General features: G+C 33.6%; 1 protein-coding gene and 2 long non-coding RNA genes across 16 annotated transcripts in view; 2 read left to right on the forward strand and 1 right to left on the reverse strand.

Moving 5' to 3' along the window:
- The first annotated feature begins 4,762 nt into the window (after nt 1-4,762).
- Nucleotides 4,763-5,891, forward strand: LOC116404623. The gene is made up of 2 exons (XR_004217585.1): nt 4,763-5,377; nt 5,496-5,891. It is a non-coding gene; the product is annotated as an uncharacterized LOC116404623 (long non-coding RNA).
- A 7,605-nt stretch (nt 5,892-13,496) lies between these two features.
- On the reverse strand, nt 13,497-14,164 carry LOC116404586. Its single transcript, XR_004217503.1, has 2 exons — nt 14,087-14,164; nt 13,497-13,929 (listed from the first exon to the last, which is right to left on the reverse strand). It is a non-coding gene; the product is annotated as an uncharacterized LOC116404586 (long non-coding RNA).
- LOC116404584 (protein ENHANCED DOWNY MILDEW 2-like) overlaps nt 13,505-23,319 on the forward strand; it is a 34,244-nt gene continuing 24,429 nt past the window's right edge. For 4 of the 14 annotated variants that reach the window (XM_031887529.1, XM_031887532.1, XM_031887531.1 and 1 more), the window contains exons 1-6: nt 13,929-14,456; nt 14,530-14,626; nt 20,594-20,647; nt 20,718-20,899; nt 22,791-22,878; nt 22,961-23,059. In XM_031887529.1, the coding sequence (XP_031743389.1) occupies nt 14,044-14,456; nt 14,530-14,626; nt 20,594-20,647; nt 20,718-20,899; nt 22,791-22,878; nt 22,961-23,059 (933 nt within the window). In that variant the 5' untranslated portion in view covers nt 13,929-14,043. Of the gene's footprint in view, nt 13,648-13,716; nt 13,802-13,859; nt 14,457-14,529; nt 14,627-20,319; nt 20,399-20,593; nt 20,648-20,717; nt 20,900-22,790; nt 22,879-22,960; nt 23,060-23,319 lie in introns of those variants that run through there. The other 10 variants (XM_031887521.1, XM_031887522.1, XM_031887524.1 and 7 more) reach the window with 10 other exon arrangements.

Below are 23,319 nucleotides of genomic sequence, written 5' to 3' on the forward strand. Positions count from 1 at the left end.
GCTTCGACTATGCGACCGTGACGAGGACTCTCTCACTGGAGTGTTGTGCGCGACGATGGCTGAAGTGGGGCGGCGACTGCTCTAGGGTTGAATGGTGAAGAAGAAAGAGGGGTGGAGAAGATGGACATGAAAAATGAAAGAGGCTTATTTAATATATACAATAATAATAATAATACAGTATTATTATCATTACTATTGTCATCTTTATTATCATTATTTAATTTCCCCAACGAACTCATTTTTTTCTATTTCAAATAATTTTTCTCTTTCTTCATTACCGACTCAATATATCATCAATAACTTCTCTCTTTTCCATAATAATTATATTATGAATAATTATATTATCCCATAATATAATTATTCTTATTCCTCTATAACTTTGCTTATACTGATAAACAATAATTACTCATAATACTTCAAACTTTACAAATTTAATTTACCAACCAATCAATCCAAAAATCACCACTTTAACAATAGGATTTCAAATTTCAGAATTAACCACATATCACTCCAACGTACTTAACTTCCACAAATCAAATAATTTCACACATAACACCTAAAAAATTTCAATATAACACACATTAAAGTTAACTTACTAGTTTTGGGGTGTTATATTGAAATCAATCATTTCCTTCATCCACCTTCATCTACGTTTGTGCCCAGCTCTCACGACCACCATCAAAATATTTTTCTCTCCAGTGAATCGTGTTTGTGAGATAGCCAGATTCAGCATTCACCACCCACAAATCTCCAACTCTGAACCCATTCGGTTAGATACCCACCTAAAATCGGACTGATTCTGATTCAGCAGTCACAACCCACACGTTTCAGCAGTCACCGGTGAACCTATTTGATGAGATATCTGGTGAACCCATTAGTTTGTAGCTTTAAAAAAGATAAACTCTTATACTTTTGTGTACGTTACTCTGAACGCTTTTGTTTACTGTGATGTTCTATGCTAATTTGTATTGTTTTCTAACATATCTTCCAATTGCTAGGAAGAAGTTGCTTAAGTGATTCTTAAAGAAGGGTAAGGAGAGGTAATGATTCATACTCCTTGAAAATTAAATCCGTATTTTTATTTATTTGTATTATCTTTAAGATTTTGAAAAGTTTTTTTTACGCTTGTGTATCCAAAGAATGAATGGATGCTTTCGATTTGTAATTATTGAATTGGTTTGTGCTTCAATATTACAAAATCTTGGAGCATGCATGCATGTATATTTTAATTGATTGTGCGATGATAATATACTCATGCACACGAGTGCACATGCACTTTTTGTATTTAATTGAAGTTTCTCTTCTTTTTTTTTAAGTTGCTCATCGGTCTTTTGTAGATATATTTGGTACTTGGTATATGTTGTCAGTATTTAAGCGTGTCGGAGGGCTTTTTAACACACCTCAAATTGTTAGTAAAAGAAAATCAAACTAATTACTTCCATTCATTTGGAATTATAATGTCATAATGATGGTTAGAAGTTTGTGTTTGGTCTTCGTCGATGGTTTTAATTTGAGATTTGCTTGTTAGTTGATTGAGTGATACGATTACGAGTTTTGTAGTTGTTTGAGTGTATATAGAACTTTTTGGTTGTTTGGGTTTATATAGAACTTGTTAGTACGTTTTTGGAATGTGGATAAGAATTTAATTTCTTTTTCATATGTGCTTATTTGATAGTCTTGCTTTATTCTAATTGTTTGGTTGTTGGGTGTATATAGAAATTTACATTAATTATATTTAGTCTTCAACTTTTTAGGTATTATTGTTGATTATAGTTGAGTTCACAAGTGTAAGATTACTTAAATATTCCTTATTGTTTTTTTGACATTTTTTTGTAGATTAAATTGCATCCTTATATAATATGGATAAGCCATGGATGAAAAATAATAGAATGTTAACTGATTATGTTGTTGGGGTTGAGATGTTTATTAAAAATGGGTTGAAACATTCGAAGACATCGAACATCATGACTTGTTCTCGTTTAAAGTGCGTAAATGCAAAGACTTTACATGTGAATACAATTAGAGATCACTTATTATTTTTTAACGGCATCGATAAGAGTTATCAAGTATGAATTTTTCATGGTGAATCACTACCAATGAAGAGAAACAATGAAAGTGTCTTTAGTAGTGCAAGAGAAGAAATTAACGTGGATGATGTTGATGACATAATTGGGATGTTTGATGTTGGTGACATAATTGGGATGTTTGAGGGTGCACACAATTATTTTAATGACCAAGTTAGAAAATTTTGAGAAACTACTAGATGATGCCAAGAAACCATTATATCCTAATTGTAAAATTTTTACCAAAATATCTACATTGATAAAATTATATAATTTGAAAGTTAAATTTGGATGGAGTGAAAAGAGTATCACGGAGTTGTTAAAATTAATTGGTGACATCTTACCTACTCCTAATGAAATCCCTACTTCTACTTATGAAGCAAAAAGATTTTGTGTACTCTTGGAATGAAGTACGAGAAGATACATAAATGTAGAAATGATTGTTCCTTGTTTAGGAAAGAACTCTCTTATGCAAATGTACGCCCCTTTCGTGATGTTATTATTTTTAGATTTTGAGTTTTCACTTATAGTCATCGGATATAGTGTGTTTATTTGATATGTGAATATATATATGTGTGTGTGTGTGTGTGTGTGTGTTGGATGATGTGTATTTGTTGTAGTACTTTATGGAAGTGTGAAAAAGTGTGTTGGTATATTATGTGTTGGATCTTATTCATTGCGGGTGAAATAGGAATCCTATTGGTTTGTCATAGAGGACAACATGCATTTATTTGATATGTGAATATATATAGGTGTTGGATTATATGTATTTGTTTAATTCTATATGGAAGAAGTGTGGAAAAGTGTATTTGATGTGTATAAGGTTTGCCATGGAGTAGTAGCTCTAGCATTCTATAGCTAGCAAGCGTGCCAACAATTTTTTTTACATTTTTCACAATATACGATGATGAACATTTCCTCTCATAATTCGAGACAAATAATATCGGTTTTGATGTCATAAAAAATGGACAATAATGCAACAATATAATAAAAATAAATTTAAAAATGGGCCAGAAACAAGGTTTTGATGTCGTTTTAAAAATGACATTAAAGGTGTCTTTAATGTCAGTTTAGAAATGACATCAAAGGCCTCTTTAATGTCGGTTTAAAATCAAAATCAAAGGCCAAGGACATTCAAGACCTTCAATAAAACCATCAAAGATATTGATTTTAAATTGACATTAAAGGCCTTTGATGTCGGTTTTAAACCGACATTAAAGAGGCCTTTAATGTCGTTTCTAAACCAACATTAAAGTCAAATCGACATTAAAGGCCTTTTATAATGCTTGCAAAGACGTCAGTTGACAACTGACATTAAAGGCAAAATTTCTTCTAGGGATTTGAGAATTTTTGGATGTGTCATATATGTTCCAATTGCTCTATTACAACGTACTAAGATGGATCCTCAAAGAAGGCTAGAAATATATGTTGGATTCGATTCTCCATAAATTATTAAATATCTTGAAATCTTGAACCTCTTACGGGTCTACATGATTTATTGATTATCATTTTAATTAGACAAATTTTTCAACGTTATAAGGAGAAATTAAAAAAATTGGAAAAAGAAATTACATGAAATGTATCATTATTGTCTCATTTGGATCCTCGTACAGATCAATGTGAACTTGAAGTTCATAAAATAATTCATTTGCAAAATATATATAGCAAATCAGTTACTAGATGCATTTGTAGATGCAAAGAAAGTAACTAAAACACATATCAGAGTTGCAAATGTCTCATAAAAAATTGATATCCCAACATAACAACTTGTCATTAAAGATAAAAATCCTTGAAATAGAAATTGAGTCAATAACTCGATTAAGGATATGGATGTTCCAGAAGAAATCCTATGACACAAAATATCGAAGAAGATAAAACAACTAAGACAGGAAAGAGATGGAATATAATTAATGCAGTTGTTGATAATAGTTTGCACTTGATACTATATTAAAAAATGAAGATCCATAACCAAAATTCGTTGAAGAATGTCGACAGAGAAAAGATTGGTCTTTGTGGAAAGAATCAATTGAGGCAAAATTAAATTCACTTTCAAAATGTCAAGTTTTTGAATCAGTAGTCCAAACAGCAAAAGGTGTCAAACCTGTGGAATATAAATGGATATTTGTGAGAAAAAGAAATGAAGATAATGAGATTACAAGAGATGAAGGAAGATTAGTTGCACAAGGTTTTTCACAAAGACCTGGTATTGACCATGAGGAGACATATTCTCTGATGGTGGATGAAATCACATTAAGATTTTTTATTGGCTTGGTTGTGTATAAAAATTTGGACATGCATCTTATGGATGTAGTCATAACATATTTATATGGATCTCTTGATAATGATATTTAAATAAAAGTTCTAGAAGGATTTAAGATACTTGAAATATATAAATCAAGTTTTCGAGAACTATATTCAATAAAGTTACAGAGATCATTATATGGATTAAAACAATCAATACTAATGTGGTATATAATCATCTGAGTGAATATTTGTTGAAAGAAGGATATCAAAATATTCAAATATGTCCATGCATTTTTATAAATAAATCATAGCCAAGATTTGCTATTATAACTCTATATGTTGATGATTTAAATATAGTCTGAACTCTTGAAGAGCTTTCAAAGACAATAAAATATCTTAAGAAAGAATTCAAGATGAAAGACCTCGGAAATACAAATTTTTGCCTCAGTTTGCAATTTGAGCATTTGGCAGATGAGATATTTGTTTATCAATCAACTTATATTGGAAATTTTTTTAAAAGACTTTATATGGATAAAGCACATCCATTGAACATTCCAATGCAAGTTCGTTTACTAGATGTAAAGCAATATATATTTCAACCCCGAGTTGATAATGAAGAACTTCTTGACCTATAAGTACCATATCTTAGTGCAATTGTTACACTTATGTATCTTGTTAATAATACAAGACCAGATATTGTATTTTTAGTAAATTGATAACTACATCTTCCTTTGTGGACTTAGAAGCACTGTGGTTTCTTTAAGAAGTTTGAATATAGTCTTTGTTATTGTGTAGAATTGTAAGCTGCTAGTTTTCTTGTTAAGGCTCATTCAATTTCCCATTTTAATCATTTCACTTAAAATTGTTGACCCACTTGCATCTTGGAGTTATTTTATTTCAAATTCTTGATAAGCAAATCAAAATTTGGGACGTATCTACTGGACAATGTAATATAACTGTGCAACATCATACAGACAAGGTAAGAATCTCAATTGTATTGCTTTGATCGTGCGTGTTCGAGTTCATTCATTCAAACTTGCACCAACAATGATCTGTTCATGAGCATGAATGTAAGCAAGCTTTGAGACATCTCACATTCACCTTTTGCTGAATTTTATACATAAAAAGTGAAAAGTCTAAATTTGAGCATTTTCATATTAATTGGTTTGATCTTTTTTTTTTTTTTAGGATGAAATCTATTATCATTAATCCTTCTAGGAAAGAGTATGGTTTGATGGTGAATTACTACACAAGGAGAGGTGATATGAACGGTGCACGTGAAATCTTTGAAAATATGCGAGCTAGGGAAATAGAACCATGGTCTCATGTCTACACAAAGTAATAACTACTCCTATTTTCTCCCTTTCTTTCGTCATATGTTAATTTGATCTCAATGTTAGCTTAATATTTTTGCTTCATTTATTGACATAAAGGTCACCATTCTAGTTTTGAATATGGTTAAAGTTTGATTGATTTGTATAGAAGGCCAATTAAGTATTTTATGCTTGAAATATATATTTTGATGGTAGATATGTCGTTGCAAAAGTATATTTACTATATTAATTCAATCTAAATATTTTTCAAGTGTGTCGTTTTGCGATAATAGTAAGCTTTAATGATGTGCAACATTATTCATACCATCTTTTGTTAGAAAAATGAAAGAAGAGAAGGAGGCATAGAAATGAGCTTGGTAACTTACACCATTCTTGTTGGTGGATTTGCCAAAATGAAAAATGCAGAGTAAGTAATTATTATTAAATGTGTGCATGCGTAGGTTCATAAAATTTTCGTTATATATATACATATATTTCTTTTGCATATATAACGTTATAAAATATGGCCACGGGCGTGTTGCACTCATAGAAGTACATAATCATTGTGATGCTATTGTGGATGGAGCAAATGTTGGCCTCTGTCAACATAATTTTGTAGATTATGGATTTAATCTTCCTCATGTTGTAAAGTATATATTTTGGTCTTACATAGCCAGCCAAGCTAAGCGATTATGAAGATTTGTTTAGCATTTTATGAGAATGGTGATGCATTAAAGATTCGATTTTATTGAAATCTTGTTCCTTTTAATAAAGATGTAGCACTTCATTTCACATGCTATCTGTCAATGCTCATCATATATTAATTATTGAAATCTTGTTCCTTTTAATAAAGATGTAGCACTTCATTTCACATGCTATCTGTCAATGCTCATCATATATTAATTTCTAACTCGCACATCCTATTACTTGTAAATTGATGCATATGATGCTTTTTATGCTAGGATCAAATTTATTTTGTAGATATTTATGTTTTTTTTTTTTTTTTGGTATAGCTATTTGGAGTGTTATGTGAAGCAAAATATCTTTAGAATGTGATGCGTTTTGGTTTTCGATTGAGATTAGTCTTGGTAATTAATTGTTTTCAATTGTGTTTTATTTTATCTTTTAGTTAATTTTAGTAGTAATGTTTTTGTTTTCTTTAGTTTAGTTTGAGTATTAGTCTGTTTTGATATATTTGTAGGTTGCATCTATTTTTCCATATATTTATCTTTGATCAATACCTAGCTAGTGGAGTATGGACTTCCTTATATTCCATGTTCTTTTACTATTTGGGATTTTCACCTTCGATATATGAAATTCATTAACTATTTTCATTTGAAAGGAAAAACGATCCAATAGGAGTTTGTAAGATTATTTATCATCTCCATTATTCAACTTTCTCTATAAAAACAATGTTGTTATTGATGGGTAAATTTATACAATTAAGAGTAAGAAGCCTGTAGACTAACATTGCTAAATTGAACATTTAAAATTTGCTTTGAAGTCAGAGTCGAGGATAGTATAATTATTCTTTAGTTGTATTCCTCTTTTTGTTGTTGATCTTTGAAGAACCAAATCAGGTTAACGAGTTGTTTGATAAAAGCTAATTTTCTTCTTTATTTCTGCAGTACTTTTGGGTTGTCATTTCAATCGTCTTCTTTGTTGTTGCTACATTATTTACTTTACGAAAACTTTGTAGTAATTTTTAATTTTCCACATTTAGATTGCAGTCTGTTTAGTTTGATTTTAAATAATATGTACTAATTTTGCAGATTCTAGATTTAATCTTCCTCAGGTTGTAAAGTATATTTTGGTCTTAGATAGCCAGCCAAGCTAAGCTAAGCGATTGTGTAGATGGAAGCGATCGTTGAAAGTTGAAGATTGTGAAGGCGTTTAAGATTTCTTATTTAAGTCTTGTATTAGGATCTAGTTTCATGTATTATTGTAGAATGTATATACAAACGCAATATTAAGATTTCATTTTCTGTATACAAATGTAAAAGAAAAATATTCTAGTTTCTAAAATAATATTAATTTTATTGATTTGTTGGAGTGAGCAAAAAAATATTTATTTACACGTATCTAATGTCAGTTTATAAAAAATAGACAACAATGCAACAATTAAATAAAAATAAATTTTGTAAAAATAGATCCAAAAACAAGATTTTAATGTCAGTTTAAAAACGACATAAAAGGCAAACCGACACTAAAGGTCAACAATAACACCATAAAAATTGTCAGTTTAAAACTGACATCAATGGTCATTAATGTCGCTTTTAAACCGACATTAATGATGTCTTTGATGTCGTTTTTAAATCGATATCAAAGTAAAAACGACATTAAAGGCCTTTAATAAGGCTAGCATAGATGTCGGTTCCGAACCGACACCAAAGGTCATTAATGTCGGTTTAAAACCGACATTAAATGGTAAATTTCTTCTAGTGTCAGATTCCTCTGAAAGCTGATAATTCTCCCTTTCGTCGACTCAAACTCAGACCTCCTTTACTCAAATTTATCCGGTAGCCCTACTCTAGAAACTAGAGTCAATTTGTGAACTATTGAGAGTAATTTCAACCAAAACGCACAAGTATGATAGGAGAAATGTCATTCTAAAGTTTCCTATTTATATTGAGTCTTACATGAGCCTTTATTGACACGACCTACTTGCCGAAATTTAACTTAAGTATGTAGAGAACACTTGTAAAGTACCCATGGACTCCACCTCTTCATTATCTTGTCTAACCAAAACACGTAAGTGTGGAACATCAAGATAAACACCTAACTAACTTCAAACATGGCCGCAAGCACTCCTTCCTCGCGTGCAAGTCTACTCGCCCAACATCATGTTGTCTAGCTTTCTCGCCTAGCATCTTAACGCTTAATAACCTCTAAATGACAAGCTTTCCTCGCCCTAAAAATCTTTCTCGCATAGCCTTGCTAACCTCTTTTGCTCTCAATCGCCTAGGGACACTCTTCACCACCCAATAACCTCTACGGACAAGCCTTGTCGCCTAGCCAAACACACACTCAAGCTTAGCTACCTACCTTGTCCAAACGCCTAAATAACCACTTTAGAGGTTATATTTCCTTCTTTTGGCTGCCTACACATCACCCTATAACCTCTAAACGCTTTGTCCTTAAACCTTTGACACTTAGTCAATTATTTTTACGGTTAAATTTGGGTCTTAAATCATGTATTAAAATAAACCAAATTTTAAACTACTCATAATTTTAATTTTTTAAGTGAATACTATTTTTTAATAAAATTTTAGTTTTTGTTTAATGATAAATAAAACTTTAGAGATCACCGGATTCTTTTTATAGTTGTATCCACAAAATAGGAGAGATTTCATTTTTTTTAAAAAAAAAATCAACTTTAAACGTGTATATGCACAAAAATATGGAAGATTTTTTCTTCCTTCTTTTAGGGTGAATTTTAGATTTTAAGGATAAAATCTATTTTTTAAAAAAGAAATTTTACTTTGAAAAGTAGGTGAGATTTTAAATTTTTTTTAAAGGTGAAATTAGGTAAAATATCCCTATAATCATTCACTAAAAGGGCAGATGATGTTTCTCCCACAGCCCCTTTATAAATATATACACACACATATAGAAAATGGAGAATTTTCAAAAAGAGTAAACAATTTACCCTCAATAAAATATTTACATTTTCATACAAAATTTTTGTATTTCATAGAAAAGAAACTGTAATTGATTTTATTTTTGTCTTTTAATAGTTTGTTTTTATGAAGTTTAAATAATTTGTTTTTTTTATTGTTTTTATTGTTTTTTATTGTAATTGACACGATATTACAATGATTTTATCAATAGAAAAAAAAAAACTATTCAATTGGTCACTACATAGAAGACAAAGAAATAGAAAGTGAATTCGAACTTCATTATAAGATTGGAGATTTCACGAATGATTCAATTTGAAATCAAAAAAGACATATTGACATATTACTTGAAAGTGTGTCACAAATTTAAGGCTTCACAATTTACCAAATCTTCATCATATTTACCATTTTTACGAATTGGATGAAAGAAAAGTTAGAAAGGGTGTACATTATATCATAACAACTACATGAAAGAGTGGAGGAGTGTAAACGGATTGAGTTGGGTTGGAGGACATTCCTAACCCAACCCATATTTTTAGGTTGGTTGGATTGACAATATGAATAACCCAAATAGTATTTTTAACCAACCCAATCAAACCCTTAAATTATGGATTAAGTTGGGTTGGGTTGTCGAGTTGAGAAGAAGATGGCGAACGTTGGAGATTGTGAACACTAGAGATGAGAGATCCAAACGAGAGGGAGAGAGTGAGTCAGAGAGATAAGGAGAGTGATGTGAAGTGAGCTACTTCTTTTCCATTTACTAAACTAATAATATAAATATATATATATATATATATATATATATATATGTGTACGTATGTATATAAGACCTAGATCCAAAAGGTAAGTCCTATTGAAAAAGAGCATTGTTGAAAAAAGGGAGTTCATTTGAGTATAAGTGTTATCGAGTTAGAGTAAGTTGACCACCATTAATCGCTTCCGACCAACCTCCGATGACTACTTTTTGACAATTGTAGTTGATCAAACTTCGAATGCTTGTTTTATGGCAATAGTCACAAGAAAAATATTGACCACCATTAATAGTCGTCGGCGAACCTGTGGTTACTGCTTTTCTGGCTACTATTTTTTAGCAACCTTCGACGGTCAACTTTCATCTACTGTTTTTTTGACAACCATTGTTGATCGAACCCGACAATCTTTTTCTAACAACCATCGTCGATCAACTTCTGATGAACTTTTTTATGGCAACTATTTTTTTTTTATCACTGGCAGTAACTTCCTTGTACCATTTTTCCCGTAATCGCTGCTGGTCAACCTCTGAAATCGTCGACCATTTTTCAGCGACTATTGCTAGACAACTTTTGTTTATTGTTGATCGACTAGCATTGTCGGCCAGCTTTCGTCGACCATTTTCGATGACCCATTACTGGTTAACTTTCCTCAACCATTGTCGGTAAACTTTTGTCAACTGTTTTTTATGACTGTTGCTGGCAAGTATCAATGTCCGTTGTTGGCCAACTATTGAGGACCGCTTTTTTTTTTCAATTAACATAAAAATAGAAAAGGACAACATTGTCATCTACCTAATTATAGAAGCTACTTCTAAAGGAAAGTCAAAAATGGAAGAAAAAATTTTCTTCTCATTCAAGCTTTTATATATACTATAGATAGAAATCTAAAAGAGAGTATTGCAAATATAGTTATATATTGTAAATGTACATCTATCCATAACCTACATAGGTTATCAATTGTCATATAACTCTCATTCAATTCCATGTTGTAACATTCATCCTACTAAGATTCATATTGTAATTTGTACCATGACATGACATGTCTTATAAATAGAGGTATGTGATGTCTTTCTTAGATATACCACAATTGAGTTCAATTGCTTTCCATGTTTTCTCCCTCTCTATTATTCTCTTTTGTGTTGTTTCATTGTTATGACGTATTTTCTTTATTCTTATTTTATAGTATTAAAATCCATAACAAACATAATGGGTGTTTTTTTCTTTGAATTATCATTTATGTAAAATAAATTAATAAGGATAATTTAAGTTTGTCTTTAAAGTATAAAACAACGTCAGATAAATTTAAGATAATTTGTTGGTTTTTTCCCCAAAAGTAGAACAAAATGCAAAATTATTTACACCGTATAGAACAATTTTGAAAAAAGAAAGAGCCCACAAGTCCATAACGTAAAATAACAAAAATACCTCGGAATTAATTGACCACAAACATACAAAAAAAAAAAAGCTTCTAATTTAAACGGTTGTATAATATAGTCCAAAATATCGTTTAGATATTGGTACACAATCGTTTAGATGTTGGTAAGTGATCCGTTTGAATCTATTACTTATCTATTTAGGATAGATAGTGATAGTGATCTATATGAGATAGATGACTGATTGTTTAGATTTTGGAACACAGTCATTTAGTAAAAAAGAAGAAGAAAAATAAAGAAGATGAAAGATGACGTACAAGGAAGAAATTATGGAACAAGAGATGAAGAAATCGCAAACAAGAAGAAGTGAGAATATGAGGAAGATATGTCGGAATTCAATACTCGTCCAAAAAAATTCAAAACCAACCACGAAATCATGGAACTTGTGAAAAAATAACAATGGCATGAACTTTTATTTTATTTTTATATGGACGAAGTAGTCTACTAATATTCTCCCTTAATTCGCTTTGGACTGTGCTTTTCTTTCCTTTTGTGTTTTGAAATACTAAACTTTTCATATTTTTTTTAAATGGAAAGATAAGCTGATTATTATTAAAACAAAATTGTTAAACTTTTTGAGAATACGAAATGAGAAATTCTTTTACATTCCAACTCTTTAGATTCCTTTAAAGAATGTGTTTACTTCTTTATTTTATATTTCATTATTGAATTTACGTTAATTATTTACAATTAATTGAAAAAATTATGAGACAAAATTACACATGTTTTACTTTTCTCAACAATAGAAACATAAACTTGTAAAAATGAAAAACTGTAATGACTGTTCTTTACTACGAAATATATTGTCAAACAATAACCAAGATGAGAGATAATAACAAAACAACAAGAAGTAAACGAAAAAACACACGAGAATTGTGTCCGGGAAAGTTAATCCACTGAAATCAATGAGTCAAGCAATTATAAAGTTGTACTTATATAAACACTCTTCCGCTCACAAAGACAATCGTAGAACTAATTCACTGGACACTTGGGAAACATTCTCTTTAATACTTAGGCTCCCCTTAAGTATGCTACTATTAGTGAATAACTACTCAAACTCCCCTAAATAATAGAAATTCTTGATTAATCATTCCTCTTTACTTGTGAACTCCCTTCACGAATAAACTTAGACTCCCCCTAAGTTGATGAGATCTCCCTTCTCGATAGAGCCAACTTTAGGATCTCCTAAAGCAATGTCATTAGATTGGTTTCAAATTAATCTTTAGCCAAGCATTCACACGAACAACAGCCACACGCACATAGGAATGAATCCTTTGAATATCGACTCTTCTTAGCCCAAATGGTAAAGAGAAATCAAGATATATGCAGCAACCCTAGCACAAAGACTTCCTTAAGCTTAAAAAGGACAACATAAACAAAGAGAAAAGCTTAGAAAAAATGGACATAATGGGTGTCCATGAGGGGTCATTATATCAACCTGTCTAATGTATGTCCCTAAAATTTTGAATACCAATAACTTGAGATGTTAAAGAAAATTGAATATGGTCTTTTAGAGCAAAGAGTACATAAAGAACACAAATAGAGAAGAAATAATAAAGATGAAAGAAATGATGCAACTTCAAGTGTTGGAAAGAAAACGATGAATAAAATGGTAATTTTAATAGTAGAACGTGAGTTACAAAGTTTTGTTTTTGAATTCTACCCCTTCTTACATTCAATTATATATATTATATGCATAATAGGGTTGAGTGAACCAGATCAGTATTTTTTCCTCTAATTTAATCCAACCCAACCGTGATGATTATTCTAGTTTATTTTACTTAAGTGTTTAGAGTAGCTGCTTTTATTGAAATAATGTTTACAAATAAGGGCCATAATTTTAGTCCAAAACGACCCCGTAGTATCTCTATTCTACCCCTTACCCCGAACATCCCCTCCCTCTTGCCTCCAAAACATCCTCTTCGTATCTTTTTTATAATTTACCGATTATGTGGCTTTCAGTTTTCACAATTTTTTGGTAACTTCTTTTCCCCAAAGAATATTGCTCTCTTCTTCGCGGGTTCCGTCGCAACTAATTTTCACCTCCCCAACTTCTGCCTGACTTTCTTCCGTAGGGCTGCTGGTATCCGATTCTTGTTTACAATCTGTTCCCATTCTTCCTTTGCTATCTTCGCTGCTAACATTGTTGAAATTGTTCGGTATTGCCATTTCCCGAGTTTGAATAGCTTCTTGTAGGGATTGGCTCTCAACCGAAGGCCATTCAGGTACCTTCTTCGTCCCTCTCAATTACCCTTTTTGTATTTGCATTTTAGGGAGTACTTCGTATGGATATGTCACTATGATCAATCCTATTCCTGTTTCAAGAACGGGTGTTTGTTCTAGTCTTAAGGGAAAGTGAAGTATTCTCTTTCATTGTAGGTCGGATTTTTAGTCATTTTTTATTTTGTTATTCCACTCATTGAATTTAGTTGTTAAGTAGCAGGACTGGAACTACAATAGAGTAATGGCGTCTTCAGATGATGAGGCTGAGACCTTACCAGTACCACCTGTCTCAAATTATTCTCTTTCATTGTAGGTCGGATTTTTAGTCATTTTTTATTTTGTTATTCCACTCATTGAATTTAGTTGTTAAGTAGCAGGACTGGAACTACAATAGAGTAATGGCGTCTTCAGATGATGAGGCTGAGACCTTACCAGTACCACCTGTCTCAAATTATCACTTTGTGGATCACAAGGAAGAACCTATTTCATTCTCTATTTTGCCGATTAAATGGGATGAAGGGGAGAGATTGGAGGGCAGTCAAGAACCTGTTTTCCTCCATGGTACAGTTGATAATGGACTTCAAAAGGTTTATAAACAGGTTACCGCATGGAGATTTAATATTTCTGGTTCAAAGCCAGAGATATCGGTGCTTTCCAAAGAGAATGTGTGGATTACACTTCAGAAGCCTAGAAAGAGCTTTGAGGATACCATTAGAACCATCTTGATCACAGTGCACTGCCTTCATGCTTTGAAGAGGAATCCAGATACATCTAGCAAATCTTTGTGGGATCTATTAGCTAAAACCTTTAGGTAACATGAATTCATTTCATCTTTTACTTTCATGCTTTTGTATTTGTTGTTTTTAAGCCATTCATTTTTGCAGCTTGTATGAAGTGAGGCCTTCCCAGAATGATTTGGTGGATCACATGTCATTAATCGGAGAAGCAGTTAAAAGGGATGATATATTGGCCAAGTCCCAGGTTCTCTTTCATTCTTGTGCAGACAATGAAAAGATTATGTTCATTTGTTTTGTTGAATAAATTTTTTTATATGGATGTGAAGAAGAAACAAAAGGGCAGGGGGGAGGGAGGAAGGAGTTCGTGATACATTCCTAAGTCTCAAAGCCACGCCCACAGGCAATAGAGTTTCAATTAGTGCAAGATAAATAAAATTTTTGACTCAACCATTCCACAGTTCTAGGTTATGTTGACTTCCATCCTCAAAATATTTTTTATACCCTCTTTTCAGAAATTTCCTACAGGACTTCTGGAACCATATTTATCCCCGTAGGCTTTTCATTTTCTATAAAGATAATTCCCATACTGTAATCTAGAATTCAGAAACGTATGTCTTATTCCTCTTGAGTCAAAGCAATGTTACATATTTATAAAGAGAATAAACTAAACCCTAGAGACTATGTAAAATTACAATAAAGGACATATGTATATATATATATATCATAACACTCCCCCTCAAGCTGGAGCAAATATGTCGATCATGCCCAGCTTGTTGCACAGATAGCTTATTCTTGTTCCATTTAAAGCTTTAGTTAGAATATCTCCCAATTGTTCTCCGGTCTTCACATATCCTGTGGACACCAACCCATCTTGGATTTTCTCACGAATGAAGTGACAATCCACCTCAATATGTTTAGTTCTTTCATGAAATACTGGATTAGATGCAATATGAAGTGCAGCTTGATTATCACACCATAATTTAGCTGGCACGGTAATACTAAAGCCTATCTCAGATAATAGTTGGTGAATCCATACTATTTCACACACAGATTGTGCCATAGCTCTATATTCTGACTCAGCACTCGAACGAGAAACAACATTTTGTTTCTTACTCTTCCATGAAACTAAGTTTCCACCTACAAAAACACAATATCCAGAAGTCGATCTCCTATCCTCACGAGACCCCGCCCAATCAGCATCAGAAAAACATTCAACTCTCGTATGTCCATGATCTTTGTATAGGATCCCACGTCCAGGAGCAGCTTTTAGATAACACAAAATCTGCTCTACTGCAAACCAATGATCCACTGTAGGGGAAGACATGAATTGACTTACAACACTTACAGAATATGCAATGTCTGGTCGAGTCACTGTTAAGTAGTTCAACTTTCCAACTAATCTCCTATATCTCTCAGGATCTTTACATAATTCTCCTTCTTTAACAAGTTGCTGATTTGGCATCATTGGAGTGCCACTTGGTTTGGCGCCTAATTTTCCTGTTTCAGACAACAAATCAAGTACATATTTTCGTTGAGACAAATAAATACCTTTCTTGCTTCTCATCACTTCAATGCCCAAAAATATTTCAATTGGCCCAAATCTTTTGTATAAAACTGACCCTGAAGGAAAGTTTTGAGAGACGAAATACCCAATGCATCATTTCCAGTAATAACAATATCATCAACATATACAACTAGTAGAACTATACCCTTCTCAGATCGGCGATAGAAAACTGAATGATCAGATGTACTCTTCTTCATACCAAAGCATACAAGGGCTTGACTAAACTTACCAAACCACGCACGAGGACTCTGTTTCAAACCATACAGAGATTTTCGAAGGCGACATACTTTATCACTCTCCCCCTGAGCAACAAACCCTGGTGGTTGTTCCATATAAACTTCCTCTTGAAGATCACCGTGAAGAAAAGCATTCTTAATGTCAAGTTGATGCAACGACCATTTATTGGTAGCAGCCATGGAAAGAAATAGGCGAATGGAAGTTAACTTGGCAACCGGAGAGAATGTATCTGAATAATCAGTGCCATAGATTTGAGCATAACCTTTGGCAACAAGGCGAGCCTTTAAGCGAGCCACTGTTCCATCAGGATTCATCTTGACAGCAAACACCATTTACAACCAATGGCCTTCTTTCCTGCAGGACGAGATACCAAATCCCAAGTACCATTATCATCTAAAGCAGTCATCTCCTCAATCATTGCATTTTGCCAGCCAGGATGAGACAAAGCTTCATGAACAGAGTTAGGAATAGATGTGGATTCAAGAGACGTAATAAACGCATATGTGGAGGGAGATAACTGGTGATAGGAAATAAAGGAAGAAACGGGGTAAGTACACTTGCGTTTACCTTTGCGAAGAGCAATGGGAAGATCATCACTTGGCGCTGGATCACATGATGAAGGAAGCATTGATGGAGGACATGAGTCTGAAGGTTGTGGTGGAGGTCGTCGGGAGTAGACTTGAGAAATCAACGGGCGGGAAGGAGGCACATCAGTAGACAAGGATGGTGTGGGAGAGGTAACCTCATATATAAAAAGATTGTCATCCTCCCCCTGACACAAACTCGATGGTGATGAAGTAAAGGGTGTATCTTCAAAAAAGACAACATCAGGCGAAACCAGATACCTTTTAAGGGTAGGACAATAACAACGATAACCCTTTTGAACACGTGAATAACCCAAGAAGATACACTTCAAGGATTTGGGATCTAACTTAGTATGATGAGGACGAACGTCACGAACAAAACAGACACAACCAAATATCTTAGGAGCAATAGGAAACAAATGCTTGGTAGGAAAAAGAACACGATAGGGAATCTCACCATTAAGAACAGAGGAAGGCATTCTATTAATCAAAAAACAAGCTGTAGAAACAGCATCAGCCCAAAAGATTTTTGAAACATGCATTTGAAACGATAAAGCACTGGCAGTTTCAAGTAAATGCCTATTTTTTCGCTCTGCAACACCATTTTGAGATGGAGTGTCAGCACAGGAAGATTGATGAATAATGCCATTTTCACACAAGTAAGAACCAAGAGAATGAGAAAAATATTCACCCGCATTATCAGTACGCAAAGTTTTGATAGAGACATTAAATTGGTTTTTTATTTCAGTATGAAAGGCACAAAAATGAGATAATAACTCAGAACGATTTTTCATTAAATATAACCAAGTTAGACGAGAATGATCGTCAACAAAAGTAACAAAATAACGAAAGCCTGTTTGAGATACAACTGGACACGGACCCCAAATATCAGAATGAACTAACTCAAATGGAGCAATTGCTCGTTTATCGACTCGAGGACTCGAACTAAGACGATGAAATTTCGCAAATTGACACGAATCACAATTTAAAGAGGACAAAGACCTAAATTCTGGATAAAGTTTCTTCAACACAAACAAAGATGGATGACCTAAACGACAATGGACTTCAAAAGGAGAGGGAACGACAGGACACGCCACAGCTTGCGATACTTGATGATCAAAGAGATAAAGGCCTCCTGACTCATATCCTCTACCAATAATCTTCTTCGTCACACGATCCTGAAACAAGCAATAACCAGAAAAGAACATGACAACACAATTTAGGTCATGAGTAAGTTGACTAGTAGAAATTAAATTAAAGGATAAGTTAGGCAAATGTAACACAGAAGAGAGAGAAAAGGATGGGGTAAGGTGAATAGTGCCAGAGCCAAGAACAGAAGATGTGGAGCCATCGGCCAATGTAACAGATGGGAAAGGGGCAGGGGACAACGGTCTAGAAAATAGGTGAGAATTACCTGTCATATGAGCTGTGGCACCAGAGTCTATGACCCATTTGGTAGATGATGTAAGAAGACACTTTATATTACCTGGGGCAACAGTGGATGCAATCGGAGTAGAGGAAGATGACGCTTGTAATGACTCTTGGTAATTCTGAAACTTAGCAAACTCATCTGCAGAAATAGTAACTGACGCCTCTGGTATATCGCATGTGGAGGCTATCTGAGCATGTTGAGATCGTTGACTATTCTTATATAGCAATTTCCGACAATCACGTTTCATATGGCCTGGCTTACGACAGTAGTTACAAACAATCTCTACAGACTCTGGTTTTCGATGATCAGTACTATTCCTCTGAGGTGCCCGAGGGTTATTGTTCTTGCTAAAGAGAGCACTACTGGGTTGAGGAATAGACACACTAGTCGGAGAGCTTTCAATGCGAAGGACTCGAGTGAAGGCATCATCTAATGATGGAATCTTGGAGTCAGAGAGAATCTGTGTCTTTGCCATTCCAAATTCAGGTAAGAGTCCATTCAGAAAAATCATAACAGCCATCTTCTCTCGTTGAACTTGTTGAACTTTAACATCAGGACTAAAAGGTAACAACAAGCCAAGCTCGGCAATGATCTTCTTAAGCCGCATAAAGTAGCTGGTGACAGACTCAGCTTTCTGTTCCGCACGAAAAAATTGCATACAAACTTCAAACATTCTATGCACTTGCTCTTTACCTGAGTATAGAAAATCCAAAAATTCCAAAAGTTCTTTAACAGACTCACAGTGATCAACCAATCCAATTATCTCACTCTCAATTGAATTCTTGATCTGAAGATATAAACGGGCATCATCACGAAGCCAATCCTTCTTCTGCTTTGCATCTTTCATAACACATACAATCTGAGATCCAAGTCCTCAATTTTAGAGGGAGCTGTCCTGATCAGTTGGTGGAATGCAAGGCCCTGATTTTCTGTGGGTAATGATTGTGAAAGTACACACGGTTAATCTCCTTGCGGTCAGCTTGCAAGCACAGAGTGCAGTAGCCAAGTAGGATATATGTTTCATATCATCTCACAAGTGTTGATTTCATGGCATAAAAGAGTACAAAGACTCCAAAAACTCTAATGAAGATTCTGTTACGTTTGGGACTTTAGATGACCTTAAAATCTTGAAAATAGTGGTAGAGGGTACAATGTTTAACTAGTTGAGGTACTTAGAAAAATGTCAACAAAGAAGAGATCTGGTTTTGCACAACTTAGTCGCTGGGCTATTGAATTGAATTAATTCTACAGAATACGAGTCTTTGCCACTTGTTAATTCAAGAGATAGTAACAAGGAAATTTTGCATGTGGAACATGCATTTATTATAATTTGAATAATTTTGGAAAAAGTATAGTTACTGTTCAAATGATAGTTATTTCAGTGGTATACTTTGTCATTTTGTTTGAATTAGAAACACTTTCATAGATGATAATATTGTAGAAGAGGGGGGAGGAAAGCAAGCCCGATGCTGAAGGAGGTTACAAAAAAGTTATCCAACTGGCTGTAACTGTGTAAGGAGAAACAATGTTCTACCAGGGCCACAAAAGTAAGGGGTGTAAGAGATGATTGAAGGATTGCTCTTTGTTGTCAACATTGGATTTCCAATCTTTTAGGCTTATAGTCAAAGGATAGGGAAGATTATCTACGGATGTGCTTCATTTTGCAATTTGTATGGAGTTATGTTTGGAAAGAAATATTTAAGCTTATAATGGGCAGGAGATAGATGAATAAAACCTTTAAGTAGGAATTCTTTTAAATTTTGGGTATCTTCAATTAACATTGTGCTAAAGAACCAGATTTTGCTAAATAGATGACCTATTTGAAAACTCCATTTGGAGGGTTTGGCTTTTGGATCCCCAACCTTCCCCCACATCACTGCTGCTTATATGTTGTAAATGCCTTCGTTAATGGGTCCTTTCTATTGTATCCTTTGTCGAAAGGTGGAGGAAAACATGGACCACATTCTCCGAGGGTGTCAGTTTGTGAGATCAGCGTGGAATTGTTTTTCTTTTAGGAGTTTGATATTGCGATTGCTCGCCAGAGGGATATTCGTTCAATGATTGGGGAGTTCCTCCTCCATTTGTCTTTTAAAGTGAGGCTGTTTTTTTGTGATTCGTAGGGTGTGTGTTTGGTTGTGGGAGAGGTACAGTAGAGTGTTTCGAGGTGCGAATGGAGACCCTTGTGCGGTTTGGTCCTTGGTGAGGTTCTGTGTTTCTCTTTGGGCTTTGGTTTCAAAGACCTTTTGACAATAGAGTGTTCTCAATGAAAACTTTTCAATATAATAAAGCAGTCTACAGTGGCATGAGTCAATTTTTCTTGAGCCATATTTTAATAGAATTCTTTTGTACTGAATTAGATGATCTTCTTACCTTGATGGTTTGTAATCTGAACAGTTCTTACTTGCATTCCTTGAAGAGAAGCCTGTTAAGAGAATGTCATGTCATGAGGTAATTCATTTTTGCTGTCAAGTGCATGCCTACAAGGACTCTCCTGTTTTCTCATTTTCAGCTTGGACAGTTGTTCTTTCAGGATGCTCAACGTAATATGCAGCCAAGTTTTATAGTTGATGATTCAGATGATGAAGACATGGTTGATGATGCTGTTGAAGAGGAAAGTGATGATGCTGTTGAAGAGGAAAGTGATGATGATGTCTTTGATTCTGTCTGTGCATTTTGTGATAATGGTGGCAACATTATATGGTATTTGTTTTCTGTTCCTTGTTATCAGATGAACATTTTGGGTAATGCTTTAAAATGCTGGAGGTGGCCTTGAGGCTTTTCCTCTTGGAGAGGCCGAGGAGTAAGCCTCAAAAAGTGAATAAAAACATCTTGAAAATCCTAAATTGGTATAAATAGCCAAGTAGTGCTAAACATGATTGTCATGTAAAAGTGCTAAGAGAAAATTCACCCCTGCAATTTTCACTTGATCAAAAAATTCTAAAGGATATCTTTATCATTACTACAACTACTAATATGTAATAGGATTGATTTATAGTATAAATTTTGCCTTCAGTGTTTTTAAAGTCACAACAACAAAAGTAATCCTAATTCATATTGACACAACTTAAACCTTGATATTTTTGAAGAAGCTAGGCAAATGACTATTTTTTTTTATCACTAGATGAGGCACATAGATTTTAAGCCTTGATGCATTTTTACAAAGCTGTTAGCTTCTTCTATGAGAGGTGTAAGCCTCTTATGGTCGTCGTAAATCTCAAGGCTAAAACTTAGAATTTTGCCTCAGGATGAGCCTCAAGGTGTGAGCCTCAATAGCTTTTTGGAACATCGATTCTAGGTTCATATTTTGAAATACTTGTAAACAACATTGGGCGTGGTTATTGGGACCTGCGAAAAAAGTTAAAAGGTGCTATGACGAATATGTTCAAACCCTCATGTATGCTGCCTACCATATCTAATCCTACAAAATTTTGACAAAAGAAGGTTGTGAGCCCATATGGTTTCCTTGTGAAATAAGTTGAGGTGCACGTAGGTTAGCTTGGACACTCATAAATATAAAAAAGGGTAATCGTAATGGATGACCATTTGAGGAATAATAATTAAGGATATAGCAACATTTTAAAAAAATTGCAAATATAGCAAAACTATCGCTGATAGACTTGTATCACTGATAGACTCGTATGATTTATCGGTGATAGACCAATTTTTATAACATGGTCTATCAGTGATAGATTCTATCATTGATAGAATTTGACACATTTTGCTATATTTGCAATTTTTTAAAAATGTTGCTATATACTTAATTATTTTGAATTTAATTGCTAAATTTGCAACTATCCCTATAAAAAAACAAAACTTTTGAAATATATGTTTTGTGAATTTTTGAGGTGGTTAAAAACATAGAATCATCATCTTTCAAATTCACACAGTTATTCCAGTAGTCATGGAAGTTCTCTTCTCTCTCATTTAGATGGCATCCTGTTAGAGAAAAGGCCAAGAAAATACATGGTGGTACATAGTTTTGTAGCATCATCTTGGAGTGTTCTTTCTAAATTTTTTGTACCTATTCTCTCTCTATAGTTTTCAGTATCTTCTTTGGTTTTAGGGTTTCCTTTTTGTATATTTCATTATTTTTGATGAAATGTTGAAGTATTCATTTTCTGTAGTGCATTCCTTTCTGTTTTGTTTAAAGTGATCCATTGATATTTGATAATTCATTTTATGGATCTTGTGTCCGATTTTAACTAAATGATAAGGTTTTTTTTCTTTGGAGAGAGTAATATTTCATATCTCAACTGCCAATACCTGTTCTCCTGTTATTTTTTAATATACCTTCTGCCTTTTTTTCACAATACACATATTGTTTTTTTCCCCTACTTTAAATTATCGAGGTTGGTTACTGGCTTTGCAAAATTGTTTGTTTCTTAAAATCATAGTTCGATGGAATTTCCTTCCCTTTTAGCCTTCTTCTCAGAATGACATAGAAATGACAGCTCGACCAGGAAATCACACACAAAAGTGTTTCTAGTTCAAAATAATATGATCTAATGAATAATTACAGAAGTCATTGGAAATTTTCTCCCAAGTAGAAGCATCAAGCTAAGCCTAATAAGCTATTTTGATTTTCTTATAGCTGTGATGGGAGGTGCATGAGGTCCTTTCATGCAACTGAAGAGGATGGTGATTGTTTCTCGCTCGGTCTCTCTAAAGAAGAAGTAGATGTATGATAATATTCATGTATGTTTTCTATGCTTGCAAACTCCCTTTGTTAATTTTCTTCAATATCTATGGGCTTGCTGGCAGGCAATTGAAACCTTTATTTGCAAGAATTGCGAGTACAAACAGCACCAGTGCTATGCTTGCGGGAATTTAGGTTCATCTGATCAGTCTTCTGGTGCTGAGGTATGGGATTAATAATGTTTACTGGATGTTTTTGATTTTTTTTACTTTCAATATACACTGTTTTTGCGGGGTATGTTTTTCTTAGAGAGAAACACGAATGAGAGAGAGGAAGGTGTCTTTGCGGGAATAAAATGGGTCATAAATCCAATTTGAACAAGATATCAAAGTGAAAATTACACTTTTGATCCTTGAGGTTTGTTTTGAATTGTTGTCTAAGTTTGAAAATTGAACAATCGAGTCTCCTACATTTGAAAAATGCT

Source organism: Cucumis sativus, chromosome 6, assembly GCF_000004075.3.
Source record: "Cucumis sativus cultivar 9930 chromosome 6, Cucumber_9930_V3, whole genome shotgun sequence".
In the NCBI taxonomy this organism is placed as follows: domain Eukaryota; kingdom Viridiplantae; phylum Streptophyta; class Magnoliopsida; order Cucurbitales; family Cucurbitaceae; genus Cucumis; species Cucumis sativus.